Genomic DNA, 23,716 nt, shown 5'->3' with positions numbered 1-23,716 from the left:
AGATTACCCAACAAGATGAGCGTTGTAGGTTTCCAAACTAGGCCAGCATCTATCTAGGAAATCCTTCAATGTTTGTCTCGCTGTTCATCATTTTTTCACCCAAGCAGAATGTCTGCAACCCAGAGTATACTACTCAGCATCTCTTCATCTTTCCAACCCTCAAGTCATACAATGCAACAAATAATAAATTCTACAATCTGCGTATGCTGTAATGTGTTTTACCCATGCTGCTCCTGCCCCAGCGGATTGCACTAGTTCATGCTATGGTTATATGCATTCTCCCCAGGCTATCACATTATAGTCAATGGGGAAAACCATAAGTACTCGAATACAGTATGGAGAGAATAAACCATGTACCCAGCATTATTGGTGGTATTTAGAGATTCAGCTGGTTCAATCTTAAGTAGGAACTACATTTTACTGGCTAAAAACTAAAGGACTAGTGGACTTTACATCTGTCCACCATGTGCTTAAAGCAGAGAATGGGTATGATATGGTAAACTATACTGTTTTCAATTACACAGATGTAACTGTGTTCCCGACCACTAACGGGCTGGGGTTTGGAGGCCCACTAACAGTTCACAAAGATCATGCCTCTGTCTTCATATATTTTCCACCCATAATCAATAATATCAAACACCATCATAAATTCGATAAAGTGCTCGGAAATAGCTCTATGACAAAAAAAAGAAAAGAAAAATGACACAAAGGTTTTGTAAAATTAAACATGGCCCACACTAAAAATGTGGAAAGTAGGAGGGGGTAAGAAATATGACAATAGAAAAAATGCTACATATATTTCTTGTAGGATGCCCTTAAATCAAGCAAAAAAACAAGCAGTGATAACCAAGTTAATAGCCAGAATAAACAGCATAAAAAGTAGCCAAACTCTGCATTTTCAAACATATTGTATTTTTTATTAAATGACAATATTTCTTAGCTTCTTGCCCTGTACAAATAAAATTAAATACCATGCACATGATGTTAGTTAAATGCTGTTCAATATGAAATGTTTACAGTTACATACTGAGCAATCATACCTAGTAAAGTCTTCATGAAGTAAAAGGTCTCTGAAGTACAACGGTGATCACAGATGTTCAATTTTAGTAGTGAATACTTTCATGATTTAACCTGCGATTTATGCTAAGTTTGAAGAAGAAAAATAGCCAAAACTGTGCTACATCTTAATATGATGGCATTTTCCTCAAGTACCACAAATTCCAAACAGTATTACATATGTTGCATAGACTATCATTTAGTGTTAGAACAGGACTACCATATGCTACATTTATTAAATATTAAAGCCAGTCCTTTGAGTGATATCAGTTTTCAAATTTACTAGTAAATACTAAATATAAGCATGAGCGGTATTACAAGTGAGGATGTAAAGCAATGTCCATCGATTTGTTTCAGTTTTGAAATATAATTTATCATAGGCCCAGGAGAACATTCAGGCCTCCCAACAACGTAACGTTTTGCAAAGGATCACCTACCCAGGTTTGAACTCATGAACCTTTCAGACAGTTGCAGTGCTTTCTTCATTTGGCCCCAATATTTTTCTTTAAAATCTATTTCTTTACCCATACGTCGAATCACTTCTTTTAAACCAGTAATTCTGGTATAATACAAATCCGGCTTCAGTTTAAAAAACATAAGCCAGCCCTGAAACCTTAAAATTAATGACCAGAGGACTTTAAAACGTATTCTTAACCTGGAGGAGGTTGAAAAGGTAAATACTGCTGATATATAAAAAAAAAGAAAAATGGGATGGACTTAGATGTTAATCTTGCGCAACAAATAAGAAGACTGATTGAAGCAAGTAAGTGTAATGCAGCACCTCACCGATGCTTAGACATTGTGAATCAATGTATCCAAGACTGGTCCTAAATAAAATACAGTCGTCCTGCGTGGGCCTACAAAAATTCCACTTAGACAATGGCAGTAACCTTAGCCATTAAAGTTCAAATTCAAAAAGATCACTCAAGGGGTAGGTGATTCCTTGCTACAAAGACCTGGCCTCCATTGAAAAACAGCACATAAAAAACCTTAACGGACCAACAGAATTTGAAAAAGAAAGCGGACTTAATCGATGAACAAAGGAATACTTGGTTCAAAGGTCTGAAAATCACATCCCTGGTATATAAAGTGTTGATTCAATATATTACTCTGCAAGTATTCAAGAACAATCTAAATAGTGTGTTCCAAATTAGAAGGATAATTATGACTAGCATCCTAGTTCACATTGAGCACAGGATTGCAACCCAATAACCTGGAGGAACAATATGGCTGTCACAAGTCCTCATGACCAATATTCTCCACTGGCCACACGTAATGTAGACAGTAAGAAGCAACTCTTATTCATTTATAAAAAGTTAAAAGTGACTCATTTGCCACTGCCAATAAGCAATGTAATGTAACTAGCTCCACTTTTTATTAGAAATATATACTAAGTAAAATATCTGTGTTTTTATAAATATACATTTGAGTGTTAATGGGCACCACTGGAAGACGATTCAAAATGTAGTGTTACAAATAGGGAGCAACTGGAGAATGTAATGCTCTGCGCATCACTAATGTCAACCAAGCCAACTACAATGGTGTCCCAATTCAGCCCTCTGCCTAGCCTCGCTTCTGTGCATGACAAGGTGCCTGCACCATTTTAAACAATACAGACCAGCTAGAAGTTGAGGTCCTGCTTGAAATAACAATGCAAGTGTTGCTACACAGTAGAACATTTTCAACATTCAGAGCAAAGGTGTAAGCTACGAAAATCACTGAATGTATAATTAGAAATAAAAGTTGGCAAATTCCTCTGATGCACACCATTTTCTAAGAATGCCGAAGCAAGTAAAGTATATTCACTTTTTTAATAGTAAACATGAAACAATATAGTGTGGTTCTGAAGCAGTTTCCAAAAATGTAAAAAGTGAAAGTCATTAACATGCAAAAATCACAATACATGCTACATACACTATGCATCTCACACCTTGACATCACTTTCCAGGTGGGTTGTTTGAGACTTGCTCCTCAGAGGCCTAGGTTTACAGCAAACGGTCAGTCTGTCTTAGGCAAATGAAATGTTTCAGTATGGACTTGAACCTTTTTCAGGTTCTTAGTACAGGGCCTGAAGTAAGGGCTCAACTCAGTGAACCAGTACATTAAAACACCAGTGACAAGTGTGCCATCTCCGAAAAAACCCCAAAAACAATATCTGCGTACAGCAATCCGAATGACAACTCTACTGGACTGAATCATGCCCAAAAGACAAATGAGATTAAAAAACACAGTCCTTCAGCTTACAGAACTCATTTAGCTCATCTTGCAGAAAGGCATTGCGCTTCCAGGTACAGGTATAACAAATACTTAAACCTTTGATGGAGATGGAAACTTAGATCAGAAATGGCACTTTCTTGTCTGGTTGCAACTGATATAATTCGGTTCAGATTGTTTCCAAGCTGTGGACAATATTTTCAAACGAGGTACCCAACACCTTCAAGCCTCGAACACAGTCTATTAAAGGTGAATGATACAATGACACCAGGGCCTACTCGGAGTCTCTCCGCTCATGTTGTATGGAACCTCATTATGTTCAAATGAGGAAGGAAACTACTGACAATCAATAGACCTGATAATTCTTCAAATAACTTATTGCATTTGTGTGAAAACAGAAAAAGAATGGATTGCTTAGTTGTCTAATGCGACTCAGAGCTGTTTGCCGTACTGCACAATCATTACTGCAGCCATGAGGGTGAGCCCACTGAGCACTTACAGAAGTTTCTCTACCCATTTTTTTAGGCGTTTGGCAGAATTGTCCAATTCTTTGGTTATTAACTGCACAATGTTTGTGGCGCTCAGCATCTCTACACACTGAAAATAATTTTAGGTCTTAGGTTCTAAGGAGTTGTAAACCAAGCTAGTAGTCTGACTCTGCACCCAAGGACACCCATGTGGCACTTTCGCTTAAAGGACTCATGCAATACTGATTTTGTTAATCAACTACTTCCTATCTCCTTCATTCTGTGTTCCTCTCGTTCAACAAGCACTGGCCCTTATTATAAGCTAACAGCTCTCTATCGCCCTCAAGTTCAGCTACGTTAGATGTGTTCCCCATCAGACCTCCAACAGCTCAGTGTAATGACTCATTTGTCAGAATTTTGCCGTAAAGGGATTCACCAGGGTGATCACTTCCTTTCCTTGGTTGATGCGAACTATGAACCTATTTAAGTTCATCACAATATTAAATAGTCCCTCAAGGAATTGCTGCCTTTTAGACACAAGCTTTTCCTTTTTCTCGTTATGGCTTCAATTCACAATGGAAATTAAAGATAGTATTTATACGATGTGTAGAAAATGGCAAGTAAAATGATGAAAAAAACAGTCAAAAGTCTCCAGTAACCAGCTGGTCTACAAACCAAGCAATCTATAAAAGCAAAGCTTTAACATCCTATGTCATAAAATAGACTTACGTTTTATATGCGATTAACATTAATAATTTTAAGAAAATAAATGTATAAAAACAAAGCAACAGTCAAGAGTCTCTTTTTGAAGCCATACACAGTGCAGATCCACTTGTAATCCTGCCTTTTCGAAAAGGCACAAACCTTTCTTGACTGTTAACTAACACTATTAGAAGTGGCAGCCATAAAACATTTGACTTAAAAAGGCTTACACAATTGAATAAATGTACTTGGCATTGCTGCACTTTGGAACACTATTTAAAATGCATATTCACTCTCGAGTACATGAGCATTAGATTAATAAAATAATTCAAATGCACGACTCTGAAGTGTCATTTTTCACAATAAATACGGTATGGTTTACACTGGCTTTCACCAGTGTGCTTAGTGACAACTTTAAAATAGGCACTTTCAATGGCACTTCTAACAAACAGAAGCATGAGCCGTCGACGGGGTGTCCCATCATTCACACGAACACCAACACTCTGGCGATCATAGTGGACCGCACTCCTTTTCCGCCGTCACACGTTGGAGTCATCATCTGTAATACTGGCGCTGGGAGAACGGGCAGAAAGATCTTTGAACATTTCATCCTCTTTCAACATGTGCTAGTAAACAAAAAGAAAACAGCACTTTAGAAAGTAGATTACTAGTATGTTTATTTAAGTATATGAAGCAGCACACGTATACAATACTGCAGAATGTTGGAGGAGAAAGGTAGTTACGGAAATCAGTGGGTTTGGGTTCAGAGTTGGGAACAGGACATATGAGACCATGCAGTTTTATATAGAGTTGCTCTGGTGAGTGTGGGGGAGAAGTGGAATTTGGAAACGGGTGACAAAATGAAAAGTAATTTAAAAGAGGTTGTTTATTTAGTGCTGATGAAGAAGCAGAGGTTCCATTTCGGCATTGTGATCAAGAGGTGTGATCGTGCTGGGACGAACCCATTCGGGGTGGTAAAGCAAAGGAGGGCTTGAGATAGAAGGCACAGTTAGAGATTTAGACGGCACGACAGCAATGTGGGATCCAAGTCTGTAAGGCAATCTGTATCGAGGATAACATTTTGAAGGGAGCTGCTTTGTGCCTTATGAGCCATCAAACAATGTTGAGAGCAGTACAAGTGATGGGTGGAGAAACATTCTAAAAGGTGTGGCACGTGGAGCGGAGCACTTTTTCTAGCGACTCCAAAGAAAATTTGTGGACAGTTTGGAGGGCTTTTTGACATCCTGTATTGGTATTAGAGAATCAGCCAATTGGTATGTAAGATCATGAACATCTTGTAGATTTTGAAGTGGTACGCTGGGTGTAATGAGAATTACATTTTATCTGAGAATCAATCTGATCAGATACATTTGGCTGGAGGATTATTTGAGACGGGGAGGATTCTGGCTAGCGGAAGCAGGGATATTGATGACTGCATTTAGTCTACAATGAAGATCAAGAATTCTAGAGCCAATTTATGTCTTACAGCATGAAGACAGTCATTGATTCAAGCGTAGATATAGGGGGCTTGGGAAGGGAAAGGAAAGATTCTGCACCAACCCTAAAGAGGGAATATTTGTTCAACAAGCACTGGTAAAGTCAATATATCTAGGTTTAATGTGCTTACACATGTAGAATAAGCACATTAAAAGCTACACGAAAGAAGAAAAGAATAGCAGCACTGAAGGCTTCTTTGCCTAAAATATAACCCTGATTTTGTTTTAGTTTCAAATTAAAGAAGGATGGCAAGGGGGCCTTTCTTATAATTCTCATTTAACTGTTTGCTTCATAGAAGGAAATGGACTATAATGAAGGCTTCTTTGCCACCTCACTGTTTCCTAACATATAAACAAAAAGAAAACAGAATTGAAGGCAAGACAGTCTTCCCTACAGCACATATTTAGTTTCTATAAAACAAAGAAAAAATATCAGTTCTGGCGGTAGTTCTAAGAAGCTGGCGGGTGGCAAAATAGTTAGGATGAATGGGCAAGGATAACAATGAGCCTATAGGAGAATGAGGGAGGGGCTAAAGGAAGGTAGGACGGGAGGTAGTCACGGGGGTAACAAGGGCCACAAAGGGGAAGGAGTGAGGGATGGGGACAATGAGGAGCACAAAGGAGAAAAAGTAATGTGGAACATGATAAGGAGCAATGGCAGGAATACAGGTGGGAGTCAGCTCCAGGGGACCCATTATGGTAAAGGATTCCCTCAGGCGGTTCAAAACAAGCACTGCATTAGAGGTAGAGGAACAAGTTATTTACCTTAGGTAACACCTTATCTGGTAATGACTGTCTAACCGCAGATTCCTTACCTTAGAATGCTCCTTATCATCAGACTGGATCCGGAGAATCATGAGCAGTATCTCTGCATGCTGGTATATGGAGCCGACTGGATATGCTTTGGCATCATAGGCACCGTCTGTACCGGATGTGATGTGCATGATGCCTATATTGGCACAACCCTAGCACGCTGACATCAGTTTCTTTATGTGACTCTTTCTGCGCCAGAACTACAGATCCATGTAAGAAAGCAGATTTACTAGAGAAACTAAAGGCCTTCAGGGGACTATTAGGTAGAAAGACAGGTTCACAGAAGCAGGGAGGCTGGGAGAGTTGGTAAGGAATCTGTGGCTAGGCAATCTTTACCAGATAAGGCATTACGGAAAGTAAGCTGTTCATCTGATCGATACTTCTATCTGCAGATTCCTTACATTAGGATAGATGCCAAAGCAACACTTCTACGGAAGTGGGAATGTGAACTGGTTCAGATCAGGACCGGATGGGCAAAGGGCCCATCACAACAGACCTGCCTGTAAAGGCAGTAGTGTTTAGTGAATGTATGCAGAGAAGCTCATGTAGCAGCATGACAGATACCCAGGACATTCTGATCAAGAGCCGGAAAGCCCTTAGGGGGTTGGTTTTTGGCCAATGCAAAACAGATCTTAACTCAAGAGTACAATCCATCTGGAGATGGTCCATTTCTGCACAGCTGTTCCCTTTTCCTTCCAGTGAACCCAACAAAAGCTGACCGTCCACCCATTTCTTTTGGTGTGATTGATGTAGAATGGCAAAGCTAATTTCAGGTCCAAGCAGTGGAGTCTGTCCTACTCCCTGGAGGGGTGAGACAGAGCAAATAAGGTAGGCAGCATGATGCTTTGACAGACATGGGAAGGTGTCACCACCTTCCACCAAAAGGAGGCATGGGTGCAGAGAACCAGTTTGCCTGGAAAGAAGTTAGTGCACAGAGGGTTAACAGTAAATGCCTGCAGCTCGCGGACTCTCTTGGCTGATGTGATAGGCACCAAGAAGACTGTCTTGATTGTGAAAAGTCTGAGAGGGCAACTACCCATAGGTGTAAAGGGTGAACACATTAAGAAAGTTAAAAACAAATTAAGGATCCATTAGGGAACAGCAAAATGCGTTGGTGTAAACATATGTTGGAGGCCCTTCAGTCACAACAGCTGACTTGAATAGGAGGTTGATCTGGCAACTGCAAATAAAAAAAAAAAAAGCAGAGATGGCTGAAAGATATTTTTTAACTGTGCCCAGAGAAAGGCCTTGCCTGGCTAAAGACAAAACAAACAGCATCACTCCACACAAGGGTGTAGACAGAGGGCCGACATGTTTGTCCGTGCACAAAGCCATACACTTTTTCCAAACAACAGTATGTATAGTCTTTGTGGAAGGACACTTGGCTGTGAAGATGAACTCTCAGACTACAGGAGGGAGATCGAAAACTCAATGGTTACCACTCAATCTCCATACATGAAGAGCGTGTGCAGGTTCGGTGCAGAACCCTGCCCTGTTGCTGCAACAGGACATCTTCCCAAAGGAGCATCCTGATTGAAGGACCGATGCACATGCTGAGAATTTTGGGATACCATACCCTCTGTGCCCAATCTGGAGCCCCAAGGAGGACTTGGGCAGGGTCGGTCCTGATCTTCAGAACGTTGGGCAGATATGGTATCGGGTGGAATGCGTACAGGAGTCCTGAGTCCCACTTATGACTAAATGTGTCTCAGAGAGCCACCTGGAAAACTCCAACACCCAGAAAATCAGACATTGCACGTTCTCCGCGGTGATCTAATTGAGGTTCTTCCCAGTCACGTAAGAGACCTTGCACCACATCTGGATGTAGATGCCATTCATGATTCGTGAGGCAGCAACAGCAGAGTTCATCTGCCCTGGCATTTAAAGATCACATCTGGTGTTGCACGACCAGGAAAACAACTGGACGTTCCAGCTATGTCCAGAGGCACAGAGCCTCCTGACACAGCATCAAGGACCCCCATCCCACCCTGGTTGTTGCATGGCAGTGGTGTTGTCCGTGAACACCTGAACTAGCCTTCTCTTGTTGGAAGTGAATAAGGCCTTTAATGCCAAATGAATTGCTCTCAACTCCGACAGGTTGAAGTGGTGCTGAGACTTCCCGGAGACAATACTTCTCTGATCTCTACCCCTCCCAAATGGCCACCCAACCCATAAGTGACGTATCTGTCACCGTGTGATATTTGGGTGGGAAAGGGAGAGGGGTCTGCACTAACCCAATTCTCGGTTCCTGACTCACCACAGTCGGTTGGACTGGACCTGTCTGTACCAGGTTGGAGAGATTCCCTTGTGTTGTGCCACTGACTTTTGTCCTGGACACACTAGTGCACATCGCTGCTGTGGGACTCCTACATGGAACTTAGATCCAATAATACTCTTGTTCCATAGATAAGTGGGGAAATCAACTAACAGAGACCATTCTAGCATCTAAATGATGTACATTGCTTGGGGGTGTTGTGCCAGAAGGCTCTCATGTCCTGAATTGACCGGTGTAAATTGTGCGTAGGGTCTAAACGTCAACATTGTTAATAGAGATTGTCTGATATTCAATTATTTGAAGATATTAATCAGAATATATATTAACTGTTTATTTACATGGAACTTGCAGCATCCAGACTGTATATATGTATCATTGTTAATGTTGCACACCATTGCACGTACGTGTACTGTGCCATCTGCACAACTGTATTTGTATATCACAATTTATATCTGTTTGGAGAATAAATACAGTAGACTGGTTATAAAGTTGAGAGAGTTTTATATTGGCTATATAAGGAAAAAGTCCTACAGAACCATTTAATTTGTTAGTGTCCACTGGCACTTCAGGTCCCACTGCTGAACCCCCATATACCAATGGGCATGTTGTATCAGTAGGATGCAGGAGGCCAGAAGACCGAGCAGCCTCAGAGTCAGTCGCACTGAAATCCAGAATAGAGACTGAAACATCGGTATCAAAGCATGAATATTCTGGATTTGCAGATGCAGAGGATTAGTGTGTTACTGCACTGTGTTGAGAATGGCTCTGGCGAAAGGGAGTGCCTGAGAGGTAGTCAGGTGCAACTCTGGCATGTTGATAGAGAACCACAGTGAACACAGGTCTGCCGTAATCTTGAGGTGGGTGATGACCGTCTAGGGTGAGCTCGCCTTCAACAGCCATTCGTCAAGGTAGGGGGAATGCTGGAACCATAGACCTCCTCAGATGGGCTGCAACCACTTCCATCACCTTAGTGAACACCAAAGGGGCACTACTGAGGCCAAAGGGGAGGTACAACAAATGTAAAGTGCTCATGGCCTACTGTGAACCGTAGGTAATGTCTGTGAGCCGGCAAGGCGGGTATATATGAACATGTGTACTGCAAGTCAAACATTACTGTCCAGTCTCCTGGGTCCAAGGCAGACAGGATGTGAGACATGAGCATACTGACTTTTTGCTTCTTCAGGAAGTAGTTCCTAGTCTAGTACAGGATGGAGTCCTCTAACCTTCTCTGGCACCAGACATTAGCGGGAATAGCAACCGCAACCTACTTCTGATGTGGACACCCTCTTGATGGTTTATTTGGCCAAAAGAGCATGCACCTACTGATGCAACAGGAAGAGTTGCTCCTCTGTCAGCTGATCTGAGGATGGTGGCACGGGTAGTTTTGTGAATAGAAGAACGCTAAGCAATTTGGAGCACCCATTTGTCCGAAGTGATGGACTGCCATCAGAAGAAATTGTGCTTGATCTGTTGCCGACTGGCTGCCCATGATGTTGTGAGGGCATATTAAAGGGTTTTGGAGGTTGCGGCTGCCAGAGGTGTTGGCAGACTGGGCAAATCTCTGGCTGTGGGGGCAGTGTCTGCGACCACAAAAGGACTGGAGAGCCTGTTGGCTGTCGTGGCAGGGTAGAAAAAGACATAGCTTGTAGTCCCAACCATAGCTACAGAAGGGGCTTAGGGTAGAATGGGGCTGGCATGGGGCATGGAGAATTTCAATGACTGTGTTGTGGCCCTACTGTCCTTAAAGTGCTCAAGTGATGAATCTGCCTTGTTGCCAAACCAGCGAGTGCCATCGCAGGGCATGTCCATAAGGGAAGACTGGACATCCCTTGAGAAGCCAGCTGACCTCAGCCAGGCATGCCAAAGATTACACAAATGCTCCACTGTGAGTCTGTGGTGTCCAGTCAGCGGCATATTGTGAACTTCGCTGCAACCCTCAGGCCTTTTCCGAGACCATAGGCAGGACTTCTGCAACAGAGTCCCAAACGGTATAGGAATAACGGCCCAAAACACATAGGGGGTTATTCTAACTTTGGAGGAGTGTTAATCCGTCCCAAAGGTGACGGTAAAGTGAGGGATATACCACCAGCCGTATTACGAGTTCCATAGGATATAATGGACTTGTAATACGGCTGGTGGTAAATCCGTCACTTTTGGGATGGATTAACACCTCCTCCAAAGTTAGAATAACCCCCATAGTGTTCACTGACTGCAGTGCAAGGTTGTTGGAAGAGAACATCCTCTTGTCAAAGGTGTCCAGGCTCGGATTTCCTACCTGGTGGTGTGGTAAGGAACACACCAGGGTTAACTTTGGATATGGAGGCCTAGACAACCAGGCTCTCCAGGGTGGGTGCTGGGTGAGGAATACTCAATCCCTAGAAGGAGGAGGGCGGTGGACTATTATCTTCTGCATAGGTGCACCTTTGCAGGGCTTCGTCCAGGCCCCAAAAAAGACATAAGTGAGGGCTTCATAATAAGGGAGAAGAGGTTCCGTGGGGACTAACTGGGTGCAGGTCTGTCCAGACGTTACCCTTGACTGCCACCAGGGGCAGTTTAAAGTCCAGGACCTCAGCTGCTCTCCGCACCACACTAGAAGGCGAGACCACGCCATTGACTGGTGAGGCGTCCAGACCACTGGCATTAGTCAGTTCCTTACAACAGTTATCTTCTATCAAGAGCACCTCAAAGGAATGTGCGGGTAGGTGGTCAAGAAAATTGTCGGGATTTCCAGATCTGCCCTAATCGTATTCTACAAAAGGCCTGTCAATAAAAGAGAGTCATTATCTCTGACCTGGAAGGTCTTGGTCCTGTCAGCACCGGAGTCTACGTCAGACAATGCTGGTCCGGCTCAGTATTAAGAGTCTGGAATGATGATGGGGAACAGGCCACTGGAACGGACTCTGGTGAAGGACAGGGATTTGCGACCAGAGCCAATCCAAATCCAGGAACAGATCTAAAGGGCCCAACTGGCGCCAAGGGTGAACCTGCTAGCAGAAATCCAGCTGGGTCATCTTCTGAACCTGTGGGGCCCAAAGGCAATCCAAGGGGTCAGCTCACTCAAATATAAGGTGCACAGCCTCATAAAAGTCCTTCAGTTGGGCAGGTTGGCTCCAGCACCAGGAAATTCAGAGAGGCACAGAGCAGATTCCGATTCCGAGGGAGAACTGTGGGAACGGTGCCTGGACTTCTTCTTGTGAGAATTACCCAATAAAGATTTAGACATCGGCAACGACTGATGGAAGTGAGCTGGGGAGCTTCCACACAAGATCGGAACCTAGAGCAGCGCAGAGTTTTCAGATGCCGAGCAACCAGGAGCTTCAAGGCATGCTCCCAGACTGCCTTGGGGTTCTTCGCACTGCAGTCTTGGCAGGCCTTGAAGTCGTGGCCCGGCTGCACACACCACAAGCAAACTGGGTTGGGGGGGCATCTCTATCTCAGACATCTGCCTCTCACAGGCTCAACAGAGTTTAAAACCCAGAGGTGTTTAAAGAACATCCCTAGAGCACACTTGGAGGTAAACCTCGAAAAAGGTTTGTCAGTAAATAAACAAATAAATACATTAAAAAAAAAGTAGCAAAAAAAATAACTGCGGTAGGTCTTCCGGATCTGTGTTGATGGTGTGTAAATAGAAGAACTGATGTCAGCGCACTGGGATGGCGTCCATTTAGGTATTGCACACATCATGGCCGCTGCCAATGCGGAGCAAATCTGCAAGTTACCGGAGTGCAGTGGTTCTGCTCAAGATTTTCCACATCCAGTCAGACGCATGGGTAATATTCTAAGGTAAGGAATCTGAGGATAGAAGTTTCTATCAGACAGATACACACTAACAGCCAATAGCATGAGATGAAAGAGGAAGACACCTCAGGGCTGAGCCAAGCTCTTATTGGCTTTTTTGACCAGCTGGAGGCTTTGTCAATGGTTGAAAGGGGCGGGTGATATTGTAAGCAATAGATAAGTATGTTTGACAGCTGGCTGCCAAAGCCGAGACCAAAAAAAAAAGATTGTGCCTACAAAAGCGGTGCATAGTTGCAAAATAAGAAATCCAACAACGTCTAGGTGGATGCTAACGGGGAAGTCTGATGATGTAGAACTGACAGGATTGTAGTATACTGAGTACCGCAGTAGGAAGGAGGTGCGCCAGGACAGCACTCTCTTGAGTATAGAGTGTTCAGGGTTAAAAGCAGAATGTCATGGTCAGCACTGACAAGGGCTGCAGCAGAAACTGAAAAGGGCAGAGGAGAGGGTGCTCTCACAGGCAATGGTGATTATGCTGGAGAAACAAGTGAAGCTTTGTTTGAAACGTTTTCATGTAAAGAGATGAAATTTGCGTTTTAATTTTATTAGTTTATTTACTGTACGGCTTCTTATAACCCCTATAGATTAGGCTTGTGCTTGCTGCAAACTTAAAGAATATACTAAAAGAATAAACATGGGATAAGTACTGCAGATTTGATACAGGAATGTGAATGCAGGCAGGAAGCAGCTGAATGAAGTAGTAAACTAATGATTTGACAGAGTGGTGTGGATGTGGCAATATGAATGGTAGATAGCTCCAAATGGCGCAGGACTGGTCTGTGGAGCAGTGGACGAGCCCAATTCTTCAGGGAAGGTTGGAAAGATGCTCTAAGGAAATATGGGGCTTCCAGAGACAAAGCAATTAAAGGTGTGATACTAGAGAAGACCTGGTAGGAAAAATATTTCCTAATTACCTTTGTCTGCAAATTCAAGTAACATCAGAGCAGTGGGTAAGGATGTATGGTGATGCGAGTCAGGGTTGTTTAAGGATGTAGAACAGCTTGCATGGGTGTGAAATAAAGGGGGTTGAGTGTTTATAGATATGAGTATTTAACAATCGTATATATATTCCTAATAATTTAGGAGCTTTTTATGACATACTGTCAAATTGTTGATGCCTTCAGAAAACGCTCCAATTTGCCTTACTGTGCCTTCTGAGTCTTCCATCTGAAATATACAAAGACACCTTTCAATTGTGTTAAACTAAAATTACTAATTGGCAAGAGAACTTCTAAAATTGTTGCCACACAGAATTAAAGCTAACAACTAACAATATTTTCATAAGAATAATACTGAACATATTCTGTAAATACATTGAGTTGTACATCTCCCTCCCTACCACATATTACCTGTTTGCATATGGACTTCTTCAGTTGCACATCATCCTCCAGACATTAAACCACTTAGTTACAGAACACATTTTGTCCCACATAGTTTCTGGGAAAGATTGTAGAGGTGTGAAAGAAGCTGAAGTCTGCAATGCTTCTTTAGACTTCCATTAGTTACGAAGAACAGGGCACATTTGATTGCAAAACCAATCATCACCAGCTTTGAAGCAAGATAGTGCTATTCTTAAACCTTCTACTAAACATCCAAGCTTTTAGCAATATAGAGGATAGACTAACGAACAGAAACTCTTTTTGCTTTTAAGAAATAAAATTCGCCCACTTAAACAGTCCAAGGCACAGTATGACTCTAGTACAGTGAAAGCAATGTCAAACAAGAGCAGAAAGGTTGGAGAAAGCTTTTGCCAATATCAGTAACACCGAACTGCAACCTCCAGGTCTGTAAATGGTAAGGAAACAGAATCATGCATGTTGAGTAGAAGACAGAGCCACCCGTTACCACAAACTTACTCTTTTTAAAGATGAACGTTGTTTTGGGGCAACAGGCGGCCAAGAGGGACCTTTCCAATAAAATAAGCAAGCACAAGAAGCAACAATACAATCTGATTCGGGTTTCAATGGGTATGGGAAATATCTGCAAGTAAGCAAAGGACTGTAGAGAATATGGCAGAAAGGGCGCTAGCAATGGAAAATTAATATTTGGTGCATGTGTGCCATTACTACGATATTGACGACCTTAATGAAGCAGCAAGGGGATTGCAATCAGCACCATCAACTATACATGAGGATTTCATACATGCAGTTAGGCCATCTGTATCAACCAATTATTAACTCACTCTTTCAGAATCAAAGCAGTGGCAATGTAGCATTGCTGCACTAGTAATGGTGATGAGTTGCACAAGACCTGATGATTTCTCAAATGAAATTCTGCTCACCTTTCTGCTAGTTATGCACTGCTCCTAATGCTTTACTTAAACGTCAGGATCAATGCAAATATGAAGATGGAGTTTGCCACTAAATGTATTTATTCGCCTCTAACTACTTTTGGTATAGTTTTTAAAAATACATTAATTCATAGCAAATTAAAAAAACAAGGCAATCAAGAAGATCCTCATGAATGAAATAACAGGAACACTCACATAACAAGGAAAGATAAAACTTCAGTGATTAAGAAGAACCGTGCAGCATTGCGAAATCCTTTTGTAACAAATGGCATTAATGTACAAGTTACTTACCTTCGGTAACAAAATATCTGGCAGAGACATATTCTAGTTGCAGATTCCTTACCTTAGAATTTTCCCCCGGGAGCCAGACTGGATTCAGAGATTTTTTTCTTCGAGCAATATCCTTGCACGTTGGTAGGTGGCATCGGTCTACTCCGCAGGCATCGTGGCATGACGTCGGGAGTAAGTAGTACATAGATGCCGCCTCAGAGCAGTGACGTCAGTTTCTTTTAAAGACTTTCCATGCCAAAGCGCTGAGCCGCTAAGAACACTGAGATTGGTGCGCCAGAGCTAAGGACCTGAAGGGGGAGTCCCTGTCCCTAGAAATCAGTTTGCAAGCTGGGAGGATGGGTGGGTTGGTAAGGAATCTGCAACTACAATATGTCTCTACCAGATATTTCGTTACTGAAGGTAAGTTACTTGTGCATCTGACAGAGACTTCTAGTTGCAGATTCCTTACCTCAGAATAGACACCCAAGCAATGCCATCCTCGGAGGTGGGCTGCGAACCAAGATCATACTAGAAAGTCCTGCAGGACTGAACGACAAAAGTAGCCATCCCAACGGACCTCACTTTCCAGGAAGTAATGTTTAGCAAACGTGTGCAGGGATGCCCACGTAGCCACCTGGCAGATATCCAGGAGAGGAACTCTGTGTGCTCACCCAGAAGAAGCAGCAGTTGCTCTGGTGGAATGAGAGTGCAAGCCCTCAGGGGGGTTTCTTCTTGGCCAAAGCGTAGCACATCTTGATGCAAAGAAGTACCCATCGAGATGGTATGTTTTTGCACCACCTTCCCTTTCTTTGTACTCACATACCCACCAAAAAGTAGATTGTGGACCCGAAAACCTTCAGTACATTCAGATAGAAGGTCAATGCTCTTTTTGGGTCCAGACGGTGAAGTCTCTCCTCCTCATGAGAAGGATGTGCGTAAAAAGTAGGCAAGGTGATGGACTGGCCTACATGAAAAGCCATAACAACCTTGGGAAGGAAGGAAGCCTTAGTGTGCAACACCACTTTGTCAGGGTGCACAGACAAGAATGGAGGCTTTGAAGAAAGAGCTTGAAGCTCACTCACTCTGCGAGCAGAAGTGATGGCAACAAGAAAGACCGTTTTGAAAGTGAGGAGCCGTAAAGGGCAATTGTGCATCGGCTCAAAGGGAGCACACATTAAGCAAGTAAGGACAAGCTTGAGGTCCCACTGAGGCATGATAGATGGAGTGGGAGGAAATAAATGGGTGAGACCTTTAAGGAATCGATAGACAATAGGAGATTTATAGAGTGAGGGCTGAAATGGCCGATAAATATCCTTTAAGGGTGCCCAAAGCAGAGCCCTGCTGGTCCAAAGAAAGAATGAACAAAAGAACCTCAGAGGAGCAGAGAGGGTATGAACAGATTTGTTGGTGCACCATGCCACAAATTTATGCCGACAGGCATAAACCGTTTTCGTGGAGGGAGGCCTGGCTACCAAGATAACATCAGACTTCGGGTGAAAGATCAAAAGTCAACTGCCACTGCTCAATCTCCACGCATGAAGGCGGCGATTGGACAGGTTCGGGTGGAGAACCGTCCCCTGTTGCTGCGACAGAAGATCTGCCCAAAGAGGCAGTCTGAGTGGAGGATCTGTGGCTATGCACAATAGCTCTGGATACCATACTCTCCGTGCCCAGTCCGGAGCCACCAAGATTACTTGGGCCCGGTCGTTCCTGATCTTTTTGAGAACTCTGGGCAGAAGTGGTATAGGCAGAAAGAAGGCCAGAGTTCCACTCGAGACAAAAAGCATCTCCCAGCGAGTGCAGTCTTGGAAACACCAAAGCGCAAAACAGCTGACATAGATCTGTTTGTCTCTGCAGAGAATGCACAAACCAAGGCTATCCCCACTGCTGAAAGAGACCTTGCGCCACTTCTGGATGGAGACGCCATTCGTGATCGGCTGTACATCGACGGCTGAGTTCATCCACTCTGGCGTTCAGAGAGCCAGCCAGATGTTGAACCACCAGGGTAATGCCCTGACGGTCCAGGCATTTCCAGAGGCATAGTGCCTCCTGACAAAGGGTCCAGGAACCTACCCCACCCTGTTTGTTGCAGTACCACATGGCGGTAGTCTTGTCCGTGAACACTTGCACTACTTTCCCTTTGAGAGAGGGAATAAATGCTGTCAACGCAAGCCTGATTCCCCGGAGCTCCAGAAGATTGATAAGGATCCCAGAGGCCTCTGATCTCTGCCTCTCCCATGTGGCCACCCCAACCCAGAAGTGACGCATCTGTCACTATGGATAGTTCTGGCTAGGGAAGGGAGAGGGATCTGCTGTGGAAACAAGGTGGATTTGAAAGCCACCACTGCAGGTCTTTCCCAGTCCCCTCCGAGACCTGGACCATGTCGGAGAGATTTCCCTGATGCTGCGCCGACTGGAACTTCAAGTCCCACTGCAGAGCCTGCATGTGCCATCTGGCATGTGTTACTAGCAGGATGCAGGAGGCCATGAGGCCAGCAGCCTCAGAGTCAGTCTCACCGAAACCCAAGACAGAGGCTGAAGGATCAAAATCATAGCATGAATATCTTGGACTCGCGTTTTGGGAGGATAAGCCTGAATCTGCACTGTGTCCAGATCACCTCCGATAATAGGGAGCGTCTGAGAGGAAGTCAGGTGTGACTTCAGCACATTGATAGTGAACCCTAGGGTGTGCAGGAGGATCGCCGTAGTCTGAAGGTGGGAGACAACTTTCTGGGGCGAGTTCGCCTTCAACAGCCAGTCGTCGAGGTAGAGGAAGACTGAAACGCCTAACCTGAGCAGATGAGTTGCAACCACCGCCATCGCTTTTGTGAACACCCGAGGGGCACTGGTAAGGCCGAAGGGAAGCACGGTAAACTGACAGTGCTCGTGACCTACCACGAATCTCAGGTAACGTCAATGGGAACGCAGGATTGGAATGCGGAAATAAGCGTCCTACAAGTCCAACGCTACCATCCAGTCTCCTGGGTCTAAGGCAGACCTGACCTCAGCCAGGGTGAGCATTTTGAATTTCTCCTCCTTAAGTAATTGAGGTCCTGAAGGTCTATGATAGGACGTAAGCCTTTTGTCCTTTTTCCACACCAGAAAGTAGTGGGAATAATCACCACAGCCTACTTGTGGCATAGGGACCTTCTCTATGGCTCCCTTGACCAAGAGAGCCACGACTTGCTGGTGGAGAAGTGCCAAATGATCCTCCGGAAGATGGCTGACTGATGGAGGCATGGCTGGTGGGGCAGATTCGAAGGGGAGGTAATAGCCCTTTTGAACTTTCTGCAAAACCCATCTGTCCGTAGTGATGGATTCCCAGGGGGACAGGTGATCGTGAATCCTGCCGCCAACTGGATCGGAGTGAGGGGACTGACTAGGAGGGTTTGGAGGCTGCAGCGGGGGCAGGGGTGGACTGGGCAGACCGCTGGTTCCCTGTCCCATGCCCACAAGGGATTCCGCGTCTCTGGCCATGCAGCAGCTGAACAGCATGGGTGCCACAGTGACTGGGTTGGGGACACAACAGGTATCCCCTTCCGTGGCCACGAAAGGGGCAAAAGGCAGACTGGTAGGGGTGACGGGCAGCGGAAAGGCCAAGGGACCGAGCCGTAGCCCAGGAGTCCTTGAACCTCTCCAAGGATGAGTCTGCCTTGTCTCCAAAGAGACAATGTCCATAAGAGACTGTTGGACATTCCCTGAAAAACCAGACGTATGCAACTAGGCGTGGCGTCCAGGCCACCGTTGTAGCAACCGACCGGAGAGTCTGTGTTGTCCAGCCAACATCGGATTGTGAACTTCGCCCATGTCTCCCATTGATGACAGCTTGGGAGACAATAGCACGGGCCTCCTCCGGTATCTGTGGCCTATCCGGGGGTGTGGAAGGGAATGTGCCCGAGGTAGAGGAAGCCTGGATGACAAGACTCTCAGGCGTGGGGTTTTGGGACAGTAATATAGGGTTGTTTGGGTGGGCTGATGGTGGCATGTGATAGTCCTGTTCACAGGAGCCCCTCGGTTGGGTTTGGACCAAGTACCCAAGAGGACATCGGTGAGGGCCTCATTGAATGGCAGATGGGGCTCAAATCTGGAAGCCCCTGGCTGAAGCACCTCTGTCAGGAGATTTGACCTGACCTGTGCAGTAGGCAGCTCAAGGCCAAAGACCTCAGCTGCCCTACTGACCACCACAGAATGAGTCGCTCCCTCCGCAGCAGCTACGGTAGGAGGAGACAGAATGCCAGCGTCTGGAGAAGTGTCCAGGCCACTGGCCTCGCTCAACTCCTGTGCCTAGTCCAAAGTAGGGTCATCCTGGCAATCATAAGGGTCCAGGGACCCATCCAATCCTTCTCCGAATTCGTACCCATAAGGAAAGGGGTCCAGATCCAACCTCGGGTGAGTAGGCCCCATTGAAGACACAGGCGGTGTGGGCCGACGCCGTTCCGACTCAGTCGTCGGGGATGAGGATTGGGTCGACGTCAATAGTAGGCACCACTGACGTCAGGCGTGTCGACAATCAAACCGGTGCCAGGGAATGTCTCAGTGGTACGACTGGCGTCAGTGCGAATCTGCGAGCGGATCCAAAGGGACCTCGGTGGCCAGAGCCGAAGCTGCCAGCGCGGAACCCGAAGGCCCCTGAACCACTCCCCTTGGGCCCAAAGGCACCGTATCGAGGTCGGCCTGCCCAAAAATGAGACGCATGGCCTCATAAAACTCCTTTAATTGGGCAGGAGTCACTGGCTCCCAGAAACTCTGTGAAGCACAGAGCGGACCCAAAAGCAAGCTCCGAAGACTGAGGCCTCGAGCATCGACGCTCTTCCGGCATCGCATCTTCTGAGCGATGGGGTGAAGTCAAAGGGTGGCGGGACTGATTCGACTTATTCTTCTTACCTGTGCACAAAGACTTGGAGGAGGAAGAATGGTGGTGGCTCCGTGAGCGGTCTCAAGACCTTCCCCTCAAGCGAGACCAGGACCTAGTTGAGCGCCAGGCAGCCATGAGCTTGAGGGACCGCTCCTCCAAGGCACTTGGGTGCATGGACCAGCACTCTGAGCGTGACTTCGGGTCGTGGTTGCACTCCAAGCACCACAAACAGACCCAATGGAGATCTGTCACCAACATCATGTGGTGACAGTGCTCGCACGGCTTGGAACCGCTCTACGGGGACATCTCAATGCATCAAAAAGTCACCAAAAAACGCACACACAAAAAAAAAAAAAAATGGTCGAACTCGTTCAAAAAGACACCAGGGTAGCTCTCTCCAAATCAGCACGTGGCACAGAAAGAAAAGAACTGATGTCACTGTGCTGAGGCAGCGTCTATGTACTACTCCAGACATCATCACGTCGACTACGACGCCCGCGGAGTTGACCGACGCCACCTACCGACTTGCAAGGGTATTGCTTGAGGAAAAAAATCTCCAGATCTAGTCTGGCACCTGGGGGAAAATTCTAAGGTAAGGAATCTGCAACTAAAAGTCTCTATCAGATATGTGCATAAAAGGAAAAACATTAGTTGAAAACTATATTGTATATGGCTATCATGTGTTAAACATCGAGGAAGGACAAGATTTCAAGTACCAGGGAGTATTTACAAGGGTCGGACTGAGACAGAAAACAGACCCGGGCACCAAAATAAAAGTAGCCGAACTGGTGAATCAGATAGCTAAAAAATTTGGGCCACATTTAAAAATCAGGGCAGTTTTGGACTTGTAAGGATACGCTGCATAGGGGTTTCCCAAGGTGTGGTAGACTACAGCCATATGACACTTGCTGCAGGCAATGTTAGTGCTAATATCAGGGGAATCACCAGTAGAAATCGGCAACCAAACCTATAAAGTGGTCCACAAACAGCCACAAAACCAGCCCACACACGGACTTGTCAGACCACCCCTTCTGGCACTGTCAGATTGTAATAAACGCCAGTCTGACCCTGGTATCAAGGGCATTGTGAGTATCACCAAGGCCAAGCCATGGGTTGCAGCTGGTACACCAGACTACTACAAATTTGTATCCAAGATGGAAATGGGTAAAATTCACCACAAATAATATTGAGTCTCTAGTGAAAATGGAACAAATCAGCTAGAACTCACTCATTTCATTAGCACAGATACATTATGTTGACCAAACCTCTTTTGTGAGGAATGGGTCATTAGACCCACCTGTCTCAAAGTCATAATTTAGTCACCTTTAGGGAATGTCATACTGATATTGTTCTACAACTAGAACACTTACAAAAGTTCTCAAACTATAGGGAACAAATATTCATAACAATAGTCTTGAGTTTTTCTGTAGGGCACTCAACCAAAAATCATCCCTCTGGATCACAGAAATTCTTATAAACACTTACACAACCCTTACACATAAGGATCTGTGCAAGACAACCAGGAGTCCTCAACATTGTTAACCAGGCAAGGCACAAAATGTCACCTCTTTCTAGATCTAGTAAAACAGGTTTCTTGTAGAAAGAGAATGTTAGTTAACAAATGACTAGCATATGACACATTTCTAGCTCTAACAAACAAGTTACTTACCTTTGGTAACTATTTATCTGGTAGAGACATTCTAGTTGCAGATTTCTCACCTTAAAATTTCCCCAGGCGTTAGTCTGGATGCAGAGATTTTTCTTCAAGCAGTACCTCTACGTGCCGTTAGAAGGCGTTGGTCGACTCCGCATCCGTCGTTGTGTGCTCTGGATACTAGCCACACCAGAAGCACAGAGCCATGAAGAACACTGACACTGCTGTGCCAGAACTAGGGCCCTGAAAGGAAAGTTCCTGTCCCTAGAAATCAGTTCGAGGAGCTGGGAGGATGGGTGGGTCGGTAAGGAATCTGCACTGAAATAGGTTTCTACCTGATAAATCGTTACCGAAGGTAAGTAACTTGATCATCTGATAGAGACTTCTAGTTGCATATTCCTCACCTTAGAAGAGATACCCAAGCAATACCATCCCCGGAGGGTCTGCAAACCAAGATCATACTTGAAAGTCCTAGAGGACCAAATGGCTAAAATCGCTGTCCCTGCAGACTTGAATATCCGGGCAGAAGTGTTTAGTGAAACTGTGGAAGGGTGCCCAAGTTGCAGCTATCCATGACTGGAACCCATGTGCGCTTGGGTGGAGTGGGCACGCAAACCCTCAGGGAGTTGCTTCTTAGTCAAAGCATAGCATATTTTAATGCAGAGAACAACCCATCTGGAGATGGTCCTTTTCTACACTGCCTGACCTTTCTTCAGATCCACATAGCCCACAATGAGTTGATCATCCACCCACAATTCTTGAGGCTGATTGAAGTTAAACGCCAAAGCTCTTCTTGGGTCCAGGCGGTATAGTCTCTCCTTTTCCTTAGAGGGATGTGGAGGCACTTAAAGAGTAGGCAAGGTGATGGATTGGCCTACATGAAAGGGCGTGACCACTTTAGGTAGGAAAGAAGTCCTAGTATGAAGCATCATCTCGTCAGGGTGGACAAAGTCAGAAAGAGTCTGCAACCCACTCACTCTGCGGGCAAGGGCAATAGCCACAAGAAAGGCTATTTTCAGAGTAAGCAGGTAAAGTGGACCATTATGAAGTGGCTCAAAGGGAGTAGACGTCAGGTCTAAGTCAGAACCAAGTTCAAATCACACTAGGGCATTATGAACAGGGAAGGTGGAAAAAGATGGGTAAGACCCTGAAGAAATCGTCCCACAAAGGGAGATTTAAACAAGGAGGGTTGGTCTGTCAAACAGAGGAAAGCCGAGATGGCAGACAAATACTCCTCGAGTGCCCAGAGCAGAGCCCTGCTGGGCTAAAGAAAGAACAAACAGAAGAATCTCTGAAAGAGGGGGAGGGATCAACAGACTTGTCTGTACACCATGCCATAAATTTGTTCCAACGGCAGGCGTATACTGTTCTGGTGGAGGGAAGCCTGGCTGCCAAGATAACATCACAGACATCGGGCAGAAGGTCAAAGGCAGTCAACTGCCGCTGCTCAATCTCCACGCAAGAAGGCGAAGACTGGACAGGTCCCCTGCTGCTCTGACAGAAGATCCACCCAAAGTGGCAGTCTGATCGGAGGATTGATGGCCATGCTCAATGTAAGAAAATGCCTCCTTTGCATGGTTACCCCTAACCTTTTGCCTTCGCTGATGCTAAGTTTTGATTGACAGTGTGCTGGGACCCTGCTAACCAGGCCCCAGTACCAGTGTTCTTTCCCTAAAACTGTACCTTTGTCTCCACAATTGGCACAGCCCTGGCACTCAGATAAGTCCCTTGTAACTGGTACCCCTGGTACCAAGGGCCCTGATGCCAGGGAAGGTCTCTAAGGGCTGCAGCATGTCTTATGCCACCCTGGGGACCCCTCACTCAGC

General features: G+C 45.1%; 1 protein-coding gene across 9 annotated transcripts in view; it reads right to left on the bottom strand.

Moving 5' to 3' along the window:
• Positions 1–895: 895 nt before the first annotated feature.
• PPFIBP1 (PPFIA binding protein 1) overlaps positions 896–23,716 on the bottom strand; it is a 736,231-nt gene continuing 713,410 nt past the window's right edge. For 6 of the 9 annotated variants that reach the window (XM_069228637.1, XM_069228632.1, XM_069228635.1 and 3 more), the window contains 2 exons: positions 13,923–13,988; positions 896–5,065 (listed from right to left, as the gene is read on the bottom strand). In XM_069228637.1, the coding sequence (XP_069084738.1) occupies positions 4,979–5,065; positions 13,923–13,988 (153 nt within the window). In that variant the 3' untranslated portion in view covers positions 896–4,978. Of the gene's footprint in view, positions 5,066–13,922; positions 14,008–23,716 lie in introns of all 9 variants that reach the window. The other 3 variants (XM_069228640.1, XM_069228639.1, XM_069228638.1) reach the window with 2 other exon arrangements.

This window comes from Pleurodeles waltl, chromosome 4_1, assembly GCF_031143425.1.
Source record: "Pleurodeles waltl isolate 20211129_DDA chromosome 4_1, aPleWal1.hap1.20221129, whole genome shotgun sequence".
Taxonomy (NCBI): Eukaryota; Metazoa; Chordata; class Amphibia; order Caudata; family Salamandridae; genus Pleurodeles; species Pleurodeles waltl.
The sequence above is the reverse complement of the archived record's forward strand: the minus strand, read 5'-3'. Positions and strand labels throughout refer to the sequence as shown.